This window comes from Takifugu rubripes, chromosome 22 (assembly GCF_901000725.2).
Source record: "Takifugu rubripes chromosome 22, fTakRub1.2, whole genome shotgun sequence".
In the NCBI taxonomy this organism is placed as follows: Eukaryota; Metazoa; Chordata; class Actinopteri; order Tetraodontiformes; family Tetraodontidae; genus Takifugu; species Takifugu rubripes.
Genome location: NC_042306.1, coordinates 8,663,304 through 8,682,114, shown reverse-complemented (window position 1 = coordinate 8,682,114; position 18,811 = coordinate 8,663,304). Strand labels below are relative to the sequence as shown.

Sequence of the window (18,811 nt, the reverse complement as noted above, 5' to 3'; positions counted from 1 at the left end):
CAGAAGCTCTGAATTGTCCACCAGAATTGTCCTGTTTACAGTGGGAGAAATCTATCTTGTTTGTCAGAAGAGCTGTGCAGTTACGCAGGAGATTTTCTCCCGAGTAAACAAACACCGATCCAATATACTAGCCCCTCGCTCCCATTACCTACTGTGGCTATTTAGTCTGCCTCATTTGTTCTTAAAACAACACAGGAGACTTGTGACCTCCAGCTTTTCCAGTCCATCGTAAATAAGGAACTTTTCCTCACCCATGTTGCTGCACATACCGTTACCTCTTTGCAACCCATTCTTATCCTTGATTCTTAGGAATCCTTTTTATATTGCCTTTGTATTTTAATGTATGGGTACACAGTAAGATGGGGTTTGGAGCTCAATGTGACATCTGATTGGTTGGAATAAATAATGTCTCCAGGATTAACTGCATCTTCCATAAATGGCAAATTGTGGAGAGTCCTCGAGAGGATGTTCAGCGATGATTGATCAGCAAAGAAAACAAAAATGATTCAGCCAATAATATATAATGTAGATTCTTCTTAGCAGACATGTAATTGCTCTAATATGTGAATGCGTTAAAAATAGCCCCAAAGGTCGGCCCATTAAGGGCCCAATCAGCTGGACAAATAAGATATTTTTATTATCATGTTTAATGAAAATACTGTCCCTGGTGATAGCGTGATCAAGGCTGCTACAAACAAGTGAATGCATCAAATTGCAGTAATTGCCATAATGATGGTTTTATATAGTGGGTGGCTAAGAGCCATGGTATGAATAATAAGCAGGCAGTGGTGGAAACCAGGTCACTGGTTCCCTCAATGGCTACATAAACACGTCTTTTCTACGCTTTCTTGAGAATGTGTTTCCAATGCGGACATTAAGGAAACAGCTCGCACCCCCTTCCCCATACGCTTTTTGGCCACTGTACAGCCATACATTCATGACACCCTTTCAGGGGGCCCTGCCGATTAGTTTGGCCTACAGTTGGCCCAAGTTTGGCTGTTTCCCTTATGTCCGCACCACGTCATGACTCACAGGCAGCTCCTTTCGAACTGGAGAAAGAGTTCAGCGAGTCTTAGGCTGCCATCATAATAAATGAGCTGCCAGACTGCCACTAATTGCTCTTTTACAAGGGAGAGGTAGGGGCGTGGGGGTGATGCGGGGCAGCCACCATAAAAATGGCATCTCTGCAAGCAGGGGTCGTCACAAGGAGGCGAGAAGTGTGAGAATCAGTGCGGCAAAACCTAGAGACTAGGGATTTTGGTAATAGAACCCTCTGCTTCCATGTGGCCCTGCTCATGCAGGTGTATGGAATTACACTGCTTTGAACTCCCCTGCACATCATTTATTCACTTGGTGTCATATGGGAACAAAGCTGGAATATTTTACTGCCAGAATGCAAAGGTTTCAGAGCTCATCAGTCATGAACACACGCGGATGTTGATTAGGCCACTTCACAGCTTGTTCCAGCATCTGGCTGAAGAGGCCACCTGCATTTGAGCTGCATCAAATATTTGAATCCAGGTTCATCTTTGTGTCTGGAGGAGTCTAGTGAGGCCAGCTGCGCTCTCATCGATGGAGCTTGTGCACGACTGGTTTCAGTTACAGAGTTGTTGCAATGAAGACAGGGAGAAGGAGCACATGAAAGATGAAGATTCAGGTGGGATCCTTTGATTGACCAAGAGGGAAAAGCTCCAAAGCAGAAAGCTGTGTGCAGATGCAGCACACACTAGCGTTTGGTCCAATAAACAGACCACACCAAAGGACAAGACCTTTCTGTTGGGCTTTGATTATATATTGAAATCCAGATACGATACGAGTTTTAAAAATGAATCCTTGATATGAAGTTCTGCAATAAAGAAAAATACTTTGAAACACGGCAGGTGGAGTCTTGGACCCTGCATTGTCATGAACCTACCCTCAACCCCATCACTCAAGCTGCTACCACCATCTCCCCGATCACCTTACTTGCCATCATCCCTATTTTCTTTCTCTGCCTCCCCCGATCCCCTCTCCCAATATTGCTCTCACTCCATCTCCCCGTGTTTACATTTCTTGCTACAGACTGCTTCATGGGGCACCAGAGTTTATTTTGCAACCTGTGGTGATGGCTCGCTTCCTAGACCAGAGTTGGCAGCTTCTGGTTGTTGATTCTTAACATGTGTTCATTCGTTCACCTTCACGGTGGCGCATTCCTCTCTCCTTCCCTCGAAGACCCTCAAGGATCCCTTGCCGCGAGAAACTGAGCCACGTCGAACTGTTCATCTACGTTAGCGGCCTCGGGGGGCGCTCTTTGAAACTATGAAGACAAGTCTGCAGCGTGAGCTCGGGCTACTAATAGACTTCATACGCACACCTAATCAAGTTAATCAATCCTGGTTTTTACACAGGTTTGCCAGTTTTTAATGAAGTGCTTCTAGAGCCATGTCCGATAAAAATCTCTCTAATAAAAATAAACAGTTGCACATTTCTGTTGTTCCTGCCGACCACTGATATCCTTTTAAAGATTGATTTGATTTTTTAAAAATATGAGCTGTAATCAATATGCATATTAATCATATGTCACATTACAAACCTGTCTACAATACAGCATTTTTGGGGGGGTTGGGGAATCAGGCAACAAAGTAGAAATGATTTGATTGATAGTGACTTTTGCAATTGTTGTTTTTGTTATTCAGGTTATTCAGTTTGGGGCTGATTGTGACCACGACGAGTGCACGTGTCGGGACCCAGATGCCGAGGAGAACAAGAGTAAAACCAAGCAGATGCAAGATGCTGGAGGAGGAGTGCAGTGAGAGGGTGGATGAACGAAACAAGAGGAGATGAGAACAAAGAAAATATTATCAACATCTAAATATATATATAATCAATATAGTTTAACTGCAAAAAACTAACAGTTTGATTGATTTCACTGCTGGATTGTAATGGGAAATGATACTGAGCAAAACAACTTTAGATGCTCCACCCCAGTAGCAACCACAACGTTCTCATCACAACTGATGGGTTCCAGCATTTTTCTGGACTTCGTTTTGGTGGTCAGCAGCCAAAGGAACTCAGTCTGGAGAACAAACATCAGCATTCCATTCAGTTCTTGAAATCATTGCAAACTTCCACAGTAGTTCTGTGATGCGTTCGCTGTGGTTGAATTCAAGTGAGGAGCTGTCAAACCCACGAAGCAACCCTAACACGTAGCATCGTAGGCACCGAAAAGGGCACAAAGGACTAACATATATACACCGATATATTTGGATTACCTAACACGTCTCCTTAATCACCTAGTAGTCAGTATGTATACCACAAACTCAATAAGATGTCTAGCCAACAGCACGTGCACAGAAATTCCCGAATCTTTATTTTCTGTAGCTGCTTTCAGGACAGATGATCTTCAATAATCATTAAATACATCACAGCATGAAATATAATATTAATACAGCAATTGAAGAAAAGAACTGGGACACTCATCACATGTAATCCGCACAGACCTGTCCTGCATGTTCGAATATCCGTTCTATGGTTCTAGTATCAACCGTATTAACCGTCGATGATCTCGTCTCACCTTTGAAAGCATCAGCAGGTTCTTGTGATCACTTCATATGTAATAAATACCTTCTTTATATGGACTCCTATTGTGTTTTTGCCTCATCTTTATTTCAGCGTTAAATGTAATTTAAATTATGAATGATTCATATTATAATAATAAATCCCTATAATTAATAATAAATCATTAAGATTTAAAGTGCCTTCACACATATGGCACACATACATGCACACTTCGTGTGGTGTTTCATAAATAAAATACATTTCCAGCCTCTAACCCTAAATTACTGCCCCTAAGTTAACCTAAACCCAACTTAACCTGGACCCTCAAACACATCTTTGAAGTTGTGAGGACCCCAAAAATGTCCTTACTTTATAAGCGGGATTCATTTTCCTGTCCTCAGTACATAGCACGTACACACATATTCTTTAGACAGGTTTAGGAGGACACTTGACAAAAATTAAGCTGTGTGTCCGTCTAATTGGCCAGCACAGCGAGCTGGATCTTCAGCCTCTTCTGCTACAGCTGCTCCCAGCATCAGAGCTCAGATCCAATCGCGTTTTCTCACCACCAGCTTAGATGTTAAGCACATACTCGTGGTGCTGGAAACATCACACTAATTAGATTTCAGGAGGATGAATTCTTGCTGGCTTCTACACAGTTTCCATTAGGTTTCATTTCAAAGGTCGTTGATAAATACAGAAGGTCAATAAGGGTAAAAATATTACACACAAACTCTGAAGAACGATGGCAAATGATTCCCTGACTAGAACTGTGAATCCCGTCTTCAGTCTCGTAAACTTGCACTCATGGATCCCTCCCATACTGCAGCCCCACGCTCATCAATTGTACTCAACTGCCATTATGACATTTCCCATTTTATGGCAGCAAATCCTCATTCATGGCAGCACTGATGTAATATGATGCTGATGTCTATGCTGGTTCCAGCTCAGGAAACGTGCAGTTAGCAGTGAACTTTTATGTGGTCCTCAGACACAATGAGGTCATTGACTCCGTATGGAGAGATTTCTAACAAAACAAGACTTTCAGATACAAATAAACTGTCTTCATAATATATTTATTCTTTTTCTACAGTAGCAAAGGTCAATGTGAAAAAGTGGATGACAGCCACGTAGACAATATTATCATGCAGAGAATAGATGCTTTCTCAATGGTGTTGCATCGTTTATAATAGATTTTCGTCATTTTACCACTGACACAACATGAAAAAGCTACTGACTGATCACATTTGAGGAGGTCCAGTCAGTCTGGCTTCAGACAGAGGAGCACTGGCTCAGCCTAATAACGGCAGATATCACACAACTATGCTGGAGCTACTAAAAGAACATGTATAAAATATCAGCAGATGAAAGTATCTAGAGAAGAAAATCATTGTACATGAAATACTGCAGTCTTCTGTTTTAGTATTTACATTTGTTAGAAATGAGACATATATCTGCATTTGTGTGACATCACTCAAAAAGTTCCAGTGAAAATGTTCAGTAAAGTTCATACTTTGTATTTAGCTTAGCTTTGTCTTTACAGAAATATTAGTAATACAGTAAAGAGCCCACCCGAGAGTCGTGTGTGTTCAGACGTACAGAAGGACAGTCTATTATGTCTATCATGGCTGTTGCTATGGATACTCAGACATCAATCATTTATATCCTACATCATCATGATTTGTGTTCAGACAGGCGGACAGGACATTTACAATGAAATAATAATGAAATAATATCCCATTACTGAAAATGGTTCCTCCTTCTGCATCGACATGATCGGGATGATCCTGTGTGTGCTTCAGAAGTACAATTTTAGGCTCCTTTTACAACTGTATATATCCAAAACACTAAAAATATACAATGACCAATGTGTTAGCATCACTTAAAGTACAGCAAAACAATTACGACACAGGTGTTGATATATAATCATGTTTGAACTGTAGCTGAATCAATACGTGTATTGGTTAAAGGATTAAAACTTTCACGAGGTCTGTTTAATGAATTTGAGAAAAAGATTTTCCGTTGTGAGATTTCCTGTTTCAGGTGATGGAGTCAAACATTCAGCAGGTTATCCTGTTACGCATGTGTTTCACCTTTCTAAAATCTCCTTACTGCTCACATGCTGCCTCCTCCTTTAATGCACATAGAACATACAATAATAAGTTTAAACAAAGTTAAACTGTAAAAAGACATTATGCATAAGCAGGAAGATACAGCAGCCAACATCAGACCAGTGTGAAGACAGCCTGGCACAAAGACACTGCTCTAAACAGCTGAGGAACCCCCAGTGATCTTTACCGCTGAAACTTATTATTATTACATCCTACTTTTCTTTCTGTCTGTCCCTGTGAAGGCTTCTAGAGTTTCTAGAGTTCCTTTGGCTCGCCGTAGTCATTATACATCACTGTCAGGGTTTGCAGGTCACAGGCCTTGTGCACGTCTGGGCCCATGCCCAACCAGCTGATCCCAAAGACCTTGGTGTCGGTGTAGCGGCAGGAGAGGAACTTCAGGCTCATCCTGCGGAGGCCGATCTTTGGCTCCTGGAGGAGGCCCTTACACCATGGTGACAGTTCTTCTAACTGAGAAAGGATGAGACTGGCTTTCCTGTGGGAAAACAGCACAGAGAGAACCAGAGCTTTTAGATGGAGCATTTGACCTTATTGACTTGTCACAGCAGAGTCTAGTGTTATTGGTCAATAGACCGCTTCATTCTCAGAGTGGTGGTTCTTTAAAAGTAGAATGGGTGGCAGAGCATTTAGCTACCAGCCCCATCCTGCTGTGGAACCAGCTCCCTGTCCAGGTTTGGGAGGCTGACTGCATCTCTACTTTTAAGATTCAATTTTACTTGAAAAAGCTTACAGTATATTAATTTTGTAGTTCCAGTTATCATTTTAGTCAGACTAATGATCATATTTACAACAAGGTGGTCTAATTATTAGGTTAATACCTTACTTATGCTGCTATATACCTCTCCTCTCCAAGTAATAAGTCAGTGATGATGTCATTAATACATTCTCTCTCTAGTTTTTCTGTTCCTCTCCTCTCTCTGTCTAAAGGTATCCATCTACAGGTATCGCTGACCTCATAGCTGTGCACTGACTGGCTGAATTTGACCCCACTGACCCACCAACTATTATAGTGATAGCTTGTTTGTACTTGCATGATCTCTGCCTATTCTCTCCTCTACCTGTCCTCCCATGGATGAGGAATCCAAATATTACAATAAGTTTCACAAACCAGTTAAGAAAAGTGTACAGTCAGCAATTAGCTGTGGAGGTTGCTGCCTATCAGCTTTCTCTGATCACAGCATATCACTCATCCATAAGTGGATGGCCCTGCATCCACCGAACGGAGTCCTTCCCGTGTGGTAGGTAAGCTGCACCAGCTGGTTTCAGACATGATCAAAGGTCACAGCTGCAACTGAAGGTTTGGGAAGATCGTTGCAAACAAATGGTGGGGAAATTAATGAATGAACAAATAAAGAGTGCTGCGATATTAAGAGCCGGACATGCGAAATATGTGTAGTTCTTATACTATGCTAACAACAGAGGAGTGGAGCATCAGCACACCCCCTTCAACTAAACCAGACCAGCTGAAAAATCATCATTATTCGAAACATAATGCACTCAGTTCATATAAATGCACTTCACATGGATACGGGTGGGGGAAGGGGGCAATAAATAACCATTAGACCTGATTCAGCCTGCCTTGTCTTCACAGAGAAACCGTGACCAGTCATAAAATGGCAGCAGGGGAGGATTTTATTCATTCCACAAACACATTGTCCTCATTTTTCAGCCAAACTAACACTTCCACAACATACTGCGCCCATTCTGCCAAGCCACAAGTCTGCTGGACCCACCAGTCACCAGAGGCACAGCAGTAGATCATAGTGGAGAGCCTGGCCAGGCTGCACATTCAATAAAGCACAGCTCAAAGAACTCTGTCAGAAGACTCACGCAAACAAAAAGATTTTACCTTCCTGGAACTTTGCTGTTACCTTTCAGCTGGATGTGTAAACCACTCGCACGGTAGTCGTGAGACTAAAAAGGTGCTGAAGAATTGCTGATTTAATCCTCAGAACACGCAAGCCACTTTTAATGCTGTTTGTTTTCCAGAAGTGAGCAGATTTCACTTGTGTATCTTAGCGATACTGTATGTTTGCTCCAGTCTTTTTAGAATGTAAGAATGAGCACTTGTGTTCCATCTGACACGTTTCAGCCAGTGCAACACTGCATCCCAACGTGCTGTGGTTCACCTCTGGCCTCATGAAGACCAACCCCCTCCACATATCCCTCCATCACCTCCGGCCGAACTGTCAGGGTTATATTTTGGACTTCTCTGTTGCCCGAAAGACCATCCAGCCATGGCTCCAGAGGAAGCTGACCACCCTTGAGGCCTTCACTACAGCCATCAATGCAAATGGTGTGAAACATGTTAAAGCTACCAACACAAGCGAAAGGGTAACTGTGTCACAGCTGCGGGCAATCATGCCGTGAGCCGCCTCGTCACACACACCTGTTGTGCATCAGGACTCTAATGAACGCTCATCTTAAACCCCGGAGGCACACCTGCTCTCTGCCAGATCGTTATTCGTTCCCGATGACTTTCCAGCGTATTCCTGTTTGCCTGCCTGCCCGGTTCCGACCTTGCCTGTTCCTGACCATTCTGTTTAGCCTGCTCCCCGGTAAACTCTGTCTGCCTTCTGCCCGATCTCGACCTTGCCTGTCCTCGACTATTCTGTTCTGCTCGCTCCCCTGTGAATCCTGTCTGTTAATAACCGTCAGATAACTCGTAGTTTCTTTAGAAACAAATAAAACAACTGTTTTTTGGACCACTTGAATTTTGCAGTCACAGATTTGAAGATTTGAGAGTTTATTCCTCTAAAAAAAACCAAAGTACGCGTGACATCAAGCTGGTAGAAATTTCAAAGTATGACCAGTTTCGAGCCTGTAGAGTTTGCTGGCAACAGACAACTGGTTCATAATTTGGCTGAGACAGTAATAATTGGATAAGACATAAACAAATACAAAGAAAATTGACCACTTGCGTATCTATTTGATGTTGCTTGTGTTTTGACCTGACATTTGGCACTTGGCGGCACTCAGCAACAAAACAGAAACTGTGAGGCTCCTGTGACATTTCATTTAAAACCTATAAGGCTTCAAACATTTCCTGATACATCATTGTTTTTTCTGGAATTTAAATAGAGCCCATTTTGACATAAGCAAAACACACTCGGGGAAATATTTCTACGGGGCGTTTGGAGTAGCTTCAATTTTGAAAATGGGTTTTCACTTAATGAGAACCCACTTTGACAGGTGTAAAAGATGTTTAGAACCATATAGTCGACAGGAAAAAAACTGCAGCACTGTTATTTTTCTGCTTTGGAAACTATTCTTAAAAAAAAAAAGGAATTGAGTGATGTTAACATTCTAAGTCAGCACGTCTGCAGAAATGAGCACTGTTTAGGTCGGTGAATGGCAAAGCCACAGCCTGGTTCCTATCTTTTTTTTTTTAAACCTCCCCATGTTCCCACTTTTTTTCTTGCCAGATTTCAAATTTCGGGATATTTATTTGCTTTTAATAAAGAAAAATGTGGTTTGTTATTTTTTCATTTTCTTTTCAGAAAGAAGAGGAATGTTTCAGTGTTCCAAATAGCAACGGTTGTCACCATAAATCTTTTGGATGTACAGTGGTGGAAAATGGTCTCCAAAATAAAATGTCTAGTGTTTGAGGACCCGCAGCCCAAACATTTATGCGGTTTGGTGCATCAGAAAACAGGCGTGTAGGTGCACGTGCACACATAGGAGAGAAAGGGCAATGTTTAGCTCTAAAGTCAAATTTAGCAGGCTGGTTCAGCAGGGTGACACACACAGATCAAGAATCACGTGGTGATGTATCAGATCCTCCGGTGGTGTATTTAAATGTAGAACGCCACAGCTTGCTGTGACTGCCACCTGTCACTGTTTCTACAGCCAGTTTAGGCTCCTTATCAAATATCTTGCTGTTTATTCATCCATTGTTAAAATCTGCTAGTATTGACAGGATTTGTAGGCCACTGAATATAGAGGGACATCACAAATGACCTACATAAATAATACAATGGAAGGGTCTGAATAATGCTAGTCCAGCAGAAGGTAACAGTAAGTTGTCTTTATATTAGGAAGATGGACTCTTGGAGGACGTTTTACTGGCACAGATGCATCAAGCTGTGTAAATATTCTGCTAAACACATCTTCAGACTGCTGAGGCTCCAGTGCTTCAGCTCGCAGCAGTTCAGTTCAATGTGTTCAATGTGTGCAGTCGGGTTCAAGCATAAGCAAGTGCAGCGGCTAAAATGTATGGCGCCTGCTGGATTTAAAGAACAGTCTTTGGAGGTTTGATAAATCAAGGCTGCTCAGTGCATTTATGGCCAAGTGTGTTATATACAGTTACTGATCATGATACTTTAGCTATCAGATGTGTATATGTTGGATGGAACTTTTTCGACTGTAAGCGCCACAGGCGGAAACAGGGCTGTTAGCATTCAGGCGAACGTCAACAAATGATTGAAAACTGAAATCTGAACAGCAAAGTCTTGAAAAATGTTGCAATAATGGGCATAGATTTAGTGTACAACATGTTGGACAGCACAACAAGTTCCAGGCTGGATAAGGACAAATCTGTAGGGGCCGTTACAAAATGAGTAGCCCCATTGGAACAGTACCCCGGTCGGATTCCAGGCAGCGGTTGAGGCTGTTGAAAAACACTGACTCTGTTGTGGCGGAGCACTGGTGCAGCCTCCAAAAGGTGAGAGGAAAAGCTGATAAAGCAGTAATGCACAAGGCCATTGGTGTACAATCTAGTGGTGAATTATAGCTGGAAACTGCAACCGACTACAGTTCTCCTGTTTCATGCTCGCTGTGGTCTTCCCCAGCTCCGTTGTTTGGTTGGTGTTGCACATCTGAAACAGACCTGCGGATTACTTCCAGAGGGTAGGCGAGCTTCTTCTCATTTTTTTACGCAGCTGCTTCTGTTTTATCTCTGCATTTTGTCAGTTATAAGAGGGAAAGATTTTCTCTTTATGACTTCCTGAACAAAACATCCACCCAGCTTGTTTATTGCTGTGAGCAACCTATTTGGTTAGGCTGACATATAACACCAGTTCACCAGTTCAAGGGCGTAAAGTCCAAGTGAGGACACGGTCAAGGCGGACAGAATGGAGGATGTTCTGTCCAATCCAGCCAAATGATCTAGCATGACTAAGTCAGCATGCTTTAAAGAACGGGTTCTCCCCTGACGATGAGAAATTCTGGCCTTTGAGAGGGGAAGTGTCAAGTCTTGGAGAGCGAACCATAGGTTTATGGTTTGAGTTGAAAGATGTCACACACTGCTGCATGGAAAAAAAACAAGAACAATGTCCTCAACATGATGCCAAATGTTCTCCACAGTGAGATTTGATATGTTACTAAAAACAGCAGTTTTGAAAATGAGCTGCCACACAAAGGTCTTTGTCATTCATTTGGTTCCAGTTCTTGCTTACTTGGCTGATATTTACATTGATTCAGAGCCTGAGCAGACTTCTCCTTATCTGTATTTTGACTAGCTGAGGGAAATGTCCTTTATGCAGTTCTCATTGTTGGTGACAGAATTATTTTTTGGGAATGCTGAGCTGATTTGGCAAGAAGGAACCTTTCTATGTGCGTGTGCTACAGGGAGCCTGTTGCCACATGGAAGGGCCACAGCGTTGCTGTTTGGGCGAAATGAAGTATATTTTAGTTCAAATGGACAAAGTCATTCTGTTTCAATTAGAAAAAAAAATAACATGAGGATAACGTCTCAGAGTTTGCTGTCACTGACAGGTTATTGGGCAGCATTGTGGAGGTAATTTTCCCCTGTATTTCTTTTAACCTCAACAATTCTCATGAGATGTCACGATACATCTGCAAGTATCCACCTACAGGTATCACTGCCTTCATAGCTGTAGCGCTGACCTGCCAAAGTCTGAACCCACTGACTCACTCAACTCTAATACTGACAACTTGTTGTAATTAATGTATGTATCATGTAGGCATCTCTTTTCTCTCTTCTGTCTCCCCACGACATAAATAAAGACAAACTGAACTGAACTGAATTAGAACGTGCAGTGCGCATTTGCCTTATACTCCACTTGTGTCCATGTGATGATATGTGATAATCTTTCAGGAAAGTTATCAAGCTGATGCACCTGAAAAATCTTTATTCCAAAAATCTATTCCTGAGGGCTGAGCAATGAGGTCGTGACCTCGTTCTTCCAGCAAGGAACCAAAGCCCATGGCTCCAATGGGGATGGGACTGTCGAGTCACTGGTCATTTGGAGGTTTACCTGCTGGTCCAGTTCAAGCAGAACAGTCATACGGTAGCAGATGTGAAACTACGATCTTCCATCTCCTGTAACTTATAAACCAGACCGTGAGATATTTTCCTCAGCCACAAGATTGCAGCAACTGCAGTTATAACCTCCACTCCTGAGAGCAAGAAAATCCCCAAAGGTGGGGAAAAAAGACCCATTTCTACAACTTCCTGTGGATTAAGATTACTGTAAATACACACAGTTTGGATTCAAATCGTTCCTTTTTTTTTTTTCTGGTCTCCTGGAAATACCCCACTGACGCGAACGTAAAGCTTCTCTGTTTACGAAAAATCAGGCAATTCTTTCACACAGTAGTTTGTGTTTGTGTAGATCTCCCCTCAATGGCTGAGCGTTTCAGAGAAATGAAATGATAATGGTGACCAAACTGGGGAGCCTAGGACTGGACACGTTCCGGAAGACTTGCAGGCAAACACATTTGATGGACGCATTGCTGCTTCCCAGGTTTGAACCGACGACAGCTGTAGTAGTAAAAAGGGCAACAAAGTGGCAAATGTTCAGCTCCAAAGACCACCAGTGAGCCACTAGCTTAAACAAAGATATCTCCTCACATTTCTGATATTTATCAACCTGACTACACTATAATTTTTTATACCAACAAACCACCTGGCATGAAAAAATGTTTACAGATACAAACCTTGTGGTAATGGATGAAAATGCTGCAGAACAGGCCAAAGGCAACGCTGGATACTATGTAAGTCAAACATTGCGTAACCCTTGTTTTGGTTTACTAAAAATTATATCAGTAGTATTTTTGTGCAGGCGTCAGTAAAGCCATTTATCTGCTCGGTTTGTTTTTCCCAGAGCTGCACTAACGTCAGAGAGACAAAGTGTTTGACGCCACAGGGAAGTTGTCAGCACGCTTAGACGCAGCAATAGAGCTGTAAGGCCATTAACCCCGCTGGCTGCTGGCCTGCCTGGTAACAATAAACAGCATACAGCTCTACTTCAGGTTCAGCACGGAGACTTTCCTCACCACAGCAGATACAGCCCATTGGAAAGTCTCGGGTTTACTCGATGGTACAGCGAAGCAAAACATGTTTATACTTCCTTCCCATGCTGCCAGGCCTCACCTTGAATGCATTTCTGCTTTTTCCAGCTCTGTGGTGCCGTTATTAACAGTAATCAGGCCCCCTCCACCCCAACCAAATTGGGGTGCTGTTAATATAAGTGTATTTTAATGGAACACTTCAGAAGCAAATCCCCCCAATTACATCAACTCTTTCCAGTGTGGTTCCTATTAAAAAAAAGTATTTTCATTAAGAGTGGTGGGACCCACCGACGGAGTGAGAAGCAGAATCAGAGGAGCCCTGACTAATCATTTTCACCTGCAAACGTGAACACCTCTTTCCCCGTAGGCTCATTGTATGTGGCAGGATTGTTTATCATTATGCATAAAGTTACTCTTCATGTTTTCATGTTGTGTACACACTGGAGGCAGCTGGGTTTGCCGGTTTATGATGTTCCCACATCAAGTTGCATGAAAGTGGCTTATTTTACCGTCGCTTGACCATTCATGGTCCTGAGCTATCAAAGAGGGTTTAAAGGTTAATCTGTCACTATGGTAACATGCTAAGGGAATCACTTCCACATTAATAATATTACTATATTAGTACTAAAAGTACACTAGACTGGAATAGTCTCCTGCAGTTATAGGTTACTAAGAGGACATATAATGAGCTAGGATGCAGTGTTATAGCCTTACACACCTCTCTGCTGATTCCACAGAACTGATTACATCAACTTTAACGCTTTAAACGCTAAAGAGGTATTTCCTGTTCCACTTTTGCTAAACACAAAAATGGATGTGGATAAAAATGAGTAGAAGAAACTATAAGCACAATTAAATGTGGACTGCTAAGCATTCGATGTCTTTTATGTAAATCCCTGTTAGTGAATGATCTGATAGTTGGCTATCACATTGATTTATTCTGTCTTACTGAGAGCTGTCTTCAGGAGGAGTATGTTAGCTTAGATAAGTCATCATATCCCTCGTGGTACTGGTCAGGGAGGGGGAGTGGCAGCAATTGCTCACTCCAGTTAATTAGGTAAAGGATGACTCTTTGCCTCACTCATCTGAACTGGAGAACTGAAAAGCCAGTTCTGTAGTGAATCGGGCCCCTGGTCCATGCTGGTCCACGTTCAGAGTTTCTGTCTGAGTTCTCTGACATCTTGTCTGTCTCGGTGCTCAGAACAGATAGTCATCACTGTAGATGACTTCAATACTCGAGTAGTTGTCGAAAATTATGCTTTTACCATTTCAGTTGTGTCAGTTGGTTTCTTCCAACAGATCAATCAATCAATCAATCAATCAATCAATCAATCAATCAATCAATCAATCAATCAATCAATAATCAATCAATCAATCAATCAATCAATCAATCAATCAAGTGTCTGTTACAATCAAAATTGTTTCTAGGCGCTTTACGGAATCCCAGGGCCTGGCCCCCAATAAGCAAAAGTGGCAAGGAAAAACTCCCCTTTAACAGGAGGAAACCTTGAGCAGGACCAGGCTCATGTAGAGGGACCCTCCTGCTGATGGCCGGCTACTGTCAGAACAATCTTTGATAACCTTTGTATTGATTATTAAGGCTATTAAGGCCTCTTCCATTTTCAGAATCCAGTCTTACTGTAGCAGATATTTCAGATAATGCAGTAGCTAAATTTAAGGAAACGATCCCTGTGTTAATCCCGGGACCACTGTGTTTTTGTACAGAGAGCAGTAATTCTAATCTTAGCGCTGCTGACGTTCAGGTTGTTGCTGAAAGTGCAACAGTAAAGAGTCTGCTGCTGAGAATGAAGAGCAAATCAGAGGAGAGGTGCCTTTTTAATTCAAAGATTAGGGTCCTCAATCAGAAAGCACGAAGATTAGAATGGAAGTGGTATTCTTGCTAAATAGATAACTACCACTTTAGCTTGGAAAGACAGTCTGGTATCTTATAAAAAGGCCCTCCATAGGGCTAGAAAGACCTATTATTCTGTAATTGAAGAAAATAAGAATAACCCCAGGTTTCTTTTCAGCACTGCAGCCAAATTAAGTAAGAGTCACAGTGTTTTGGATCCACGTATGGCTGCCCCAACAGCAATTAAACCATCACCAGATGTGTTTACTGTAGAATCAGACGGGGTCTCCAATGAGTCATTAAATTCCTTTAACCATATAAACTTTTCAGAGATAGCTTTTGAAAGAGCTTTTAATTTGAAAATCTAAGTCTACCATGTGTCTTTTAGACCCCATCCCAACACAAGAAATGGAACATGTTTATTGTGTTAGCAAGCTATAGTCTTATAACTACCCTTTCTTCTTTATCTAAAGTTCTAGAGAAAGTGGTGTTGACAGTTACTGGACCACCTGCAGAGGTTTATGAGGTTTAGATCATGTTTCAGAGCTCATCACAGCAAAGAAACAACACTTGTTAAAGTTCCTGATAATCTTCTCATATCTTCAGACAATGGACTGCTTTCCATGCAGTATATATATATATATATATACACACACACACACACACACACACACACACACACACACACACACACACACACACACACCCACACACACATACACACAGTATAGGATAATATACTATATACAGTATATAGGGTCAGCCATGGAGTTCCACAAGGTTCTGTGCTTGGACCAGTCCTTTACATTTTTTAACTGCCTCCCTGAGGAAACATTTTTTAGCAGCCTGGAATAAATTTTCCTTGCTATGCTGATGACACTTGGCTGTCGTTATCCATAAAACCAGATGAGACAGAGCAGTTAGTGAAAGCTCTAGCTTGTTTTAAAGACATCAATTCGCGGATTATCTCAAATTTAAAAACTGAGGTAATTGGGTTTGGGCCTTTACTTCTTTAGATTTGATCTATAGATTGACCTTTACTTTTATAGATTTTATCACATCATTACTCCAGATGGTATGTCTTTAGTCTCTAATCTCTCTGTCAGGAAATCTGGAGTGACATTTGGAGAAACATTGCAAAGATTAGAAAATACTGACCCAGTGTGATGCTCAAAATCTAGTCCTAGACTGCTGTCATGTTTTATGTTGACATATGGCAACATCGTATATCTTAAGTTAGTTTAATGAGTTGCTGCCACAGCTTAGCCACTGGTGACCTTTTAGAATATTTTCCTTTACACATTAAACACAAGGCCCAATGCATTTAAAAAGTCAAATCGGTTCTTTGCGATGGTTTCCCTACAAACGTTTTCATGCATAGCTATGCATCCCATCATAATGCAATTTAATTCCATATACTTCTGAGTAAACAAGCTCCTGCTCTCTGTTCCAACAACTTTTCTCAAAACTTTTAAACTGCCCATTTAACTCTTTTTAACACCTATTTTTACACAGGAGCTGCTCTCTCCTTTACAGTTTTACTATCTGTTTTAGCAACATTTGGCACACATCAAGCCAAATACCTGCAGTCTTGATTTATGCCCACAAAACTTGGCCCCTCTGATTGGAGAAAATTTAGACCAATTTCAAAACTTCCATTTTTATCTGGAGTTTTAGACATTTGGAGAATGTTTCAACACAGCTTTTAGACTTTATGTGTCAGAATGTCACATAACAGTCAAAATGGTCCCTAAAGTAAAAAATGACATTTTATAAAGAAATAATTTTGAATTATTGTAGACCTGGGTGCAACCATTCACTCCTGGGTTTGCAGCTATGCTGGTCTTAACTGAATTGCCTCATATCTTTAGACAAAACTTTTGCAGTCTCCATAGGTAACTGCTCACTGTCCTCAGTCCACCTCGGTTTCACTTCAGGTCTGTTCTATTTATTTATGAATTTGCTTGGAGAAATTTCTCTTTTTGTTGTTATGCAGGTGACACACAGATGCTCCTTCTGCTGAGACCCGAGGATCCAAATCGCCCCAGGATGTGACTGTCTGTCCATTTTAGAACTGGTTTTCCTGCTCCTAAAGCTCATAATCATCCAGCCCACAGCAATTTAAGTAAATTGGTGACCCCCTCACCAGCCTGCCCTGATGAGGTGACCGGGCTTTTGTTGTCAGGGGCCTTTCACTTCACTGGGAAAATCCTTCCCAAATATACAAGGGTGGCTAGGTCAGTGAATCCTTTTAAATGTCTTCTCAAACACCACTTTTACACAGGGGCTTCAATGGGATGTAATATTCAACTGAGCTTTATGTTATGCTGCTGTTTGGCAAGGTACCTGAAATGCTAGTTTTTTTGAAGGTAAATAAATAAAGGTCAGTTTCCACAGTTTCTGACCAGCACAAGGAGGTTGTTGTTGCTGGATACGGTGCTTCCCGTTTGTTCCATATATAAAATGTTATCTTCCCGACGTGCACACTAATGTGATGAATTCACCTGGAAGTGATTCTGGCACTGATTCATGTGAGGTGGTCCACAGATGCTTGTTGATGCTTTTTTCCGTTCATATAAAATCTTGTAGTGGAAGCACGTTGCTGCCAACTAGTGGTTGGACTGTAATCTACACCCAGATCGGGCCAGACTGAATCCAAAGGTTCAACGTTCACCTTTACAATAACACCGATTGTGTTTTTTAACTTCAGTTCCAGCTTTCCTGGTTTCAGTGACATCAATCAATCAATCAATCAATCAATCAATCAATCAATCAATCAATCAATCAATCAATCAATCAATCAATCAATCAATCAATTGGCAAAACTGACTCCAAGAAAATGAGGTAAAGCTTGTCATACCTGGGTCCTAACTCATCCTCACACCTCCAGGTGAATTCTCCAAAGCTCTCATAGCGTAGGTTGTAGTGATAGAGCACGCGGTGGAGTGTTGGGGCTCCCAGGTCCATCAGCGTGTTGTAGGCCGTCTGCTGCTCCTTCCCACTGGTGTAGCCATTAAACAGGTTGTAGATCTTTTCGGCTATTTCTAGAAAGGCAAACACAGCTACAACCTTATTTTTACTGCACTTATTTACCTAAATTCATAATTGGCAGTATTTCCATGGCTTTATTTAGGTAGCCGTTTGCAGCTGTACTTTAATTCGGTATAATGCGTTTGGCAGCAGCTACCAGTGTTTGCTATGAAATTTCTTTTTTTGTTGTTGTTGTTGCTGTTTTAGGTATTTATGTTTAATTTCCTGCACAGTTTGCTGCTTCTATGACTCTTCTGAACTTTTGCAGCGGCAGAAAACAACCATGTCTTTGGTTTTCATTAACATCAGCGGCTACAACCAGTCGAGTCTTATCTGGTGAAATCCACTGTAGGTAAACAGATCGGCATATCTGTGTATTACCTTGTGATATCACTCAGACTGAGAACAGCAGAGCCGCAGAGAGGGAAAAACAGAATCTAGCAGAGTTTTTTTTTGTCTTTTCAGGCATTAAACTCCTGCAGCTTCAGTGGCTGAAACCTTTTGTGCCAACAGGATCAGCAAGAACACCTTGGCTATAAATCTGTCCAGTGTGGACAAAGGCTAAATTCCATCATTAGTCTTTTTTTCTTTTTAATGCCCAATGTTGGGAAATTATGTTGCCTACTTTTAAAAACCTATTTCAATTGTTTAACCTTGTAAATAATATACTCCAACCACAACCACTGTTACTACTACTACTAATAACAACAATAATAACGGTGCCCACAGAATGAGAGTAACCTCAGGCACAGACCACAGGAGTGATCTGGCTGTCACCTGGCCGACTCTCGTCTGCGTCTGTCCTCACCTTGCGCTTTGACGTCATCCACAGTTGGACACGGTGTTTTGATGGTGACCTCACTTGGGCTGGAACGGCGGCCCGTATTGTCTACTGCCCACAGCCGAAACCTGGACGCATAAACACACACATGCTGAGAAAATCTGCTGCTGATTGTGAGCAATAAATCATTCACCCAGAAAGAGCAACAAATACAATAAATGGTCTGTG

At 41.8% G+C, this 18,811-nt stretch overlaps 2 protein-coding genes and 1 long non-coding RNA gene across 7 annotated transcripts in view; 2 read left to right on the top strand and 1 right to left on the bottom strand.

Annotated features, from left to right (window-relative positions):
* Positions 1–3,617, top strand: part of pappa2 (pappalysin 2) — a 38,191-nt gene extending 34,574 nt beyond the window's left edge. For both annotated transcript variants that reach the window (XM_029830835.1, XM_029830834.1), the window contains exon 27: positions 2,676–3,617. In XM_029830835.1, the coding sequence (XP_029686695.1) occupies positions 2,676–2,792 (117 nt within the window). In that variant the 3' untranslated portion in view covers positions 2,793–3,617. The remainder of the gene's footprint in view (positions 1–2,675) is intronic.
* Positions 3,618–4,597: 980 nt separating this feature from the next.
* The window catches only part of astn1 (astrotactin 1), a 254,474-nt gene continuing 240,260 nt past the window's right edge, over positions 4,598–18,811 (bottom strand). For 2 of the 3 annotated variants that reach the window (XM_029830837.1, XM_029830838.1), the window contains 3 exons: positions 18,611–18,711; positions 17,633–17,816; positions 5,904–6,141 (listed from right to left, as the gene is read on the bottom strand). In XM_029830837.1, coding sequence (XP_029686697.1) covers positions 5,904–6,141; positions 17,633–17,816; positions 18,611–18,711 — 523 coding nt within the window. Of the gene's footprint in view, positions 6,142–17,632; positions 17,817–18,610; positions 18,712–18,811 lie in introns of all 3 variants that reach the window. The other variant, XM_029830836.1, reaches the window with a different exon arrangement.
* On the top strand, positions 10,019–17,622 carry LOC115247899 (uncharacterized). 2 transcript variants are annotated; one of them, XR_003886962.1, is made up of 4 exons: positions 10,019–10,514; positions 12,242–12,445; positions 12,559–12,623; positions 16,769–17,622. It is a non-coding gene; the product is annotated as an uncharacterized lncRNA (long non-coding RNA). The 2 variants fall into 2 exon arrangements; XR_003886961.1 differs by having other exon boundaries at positions 10,019–12,445.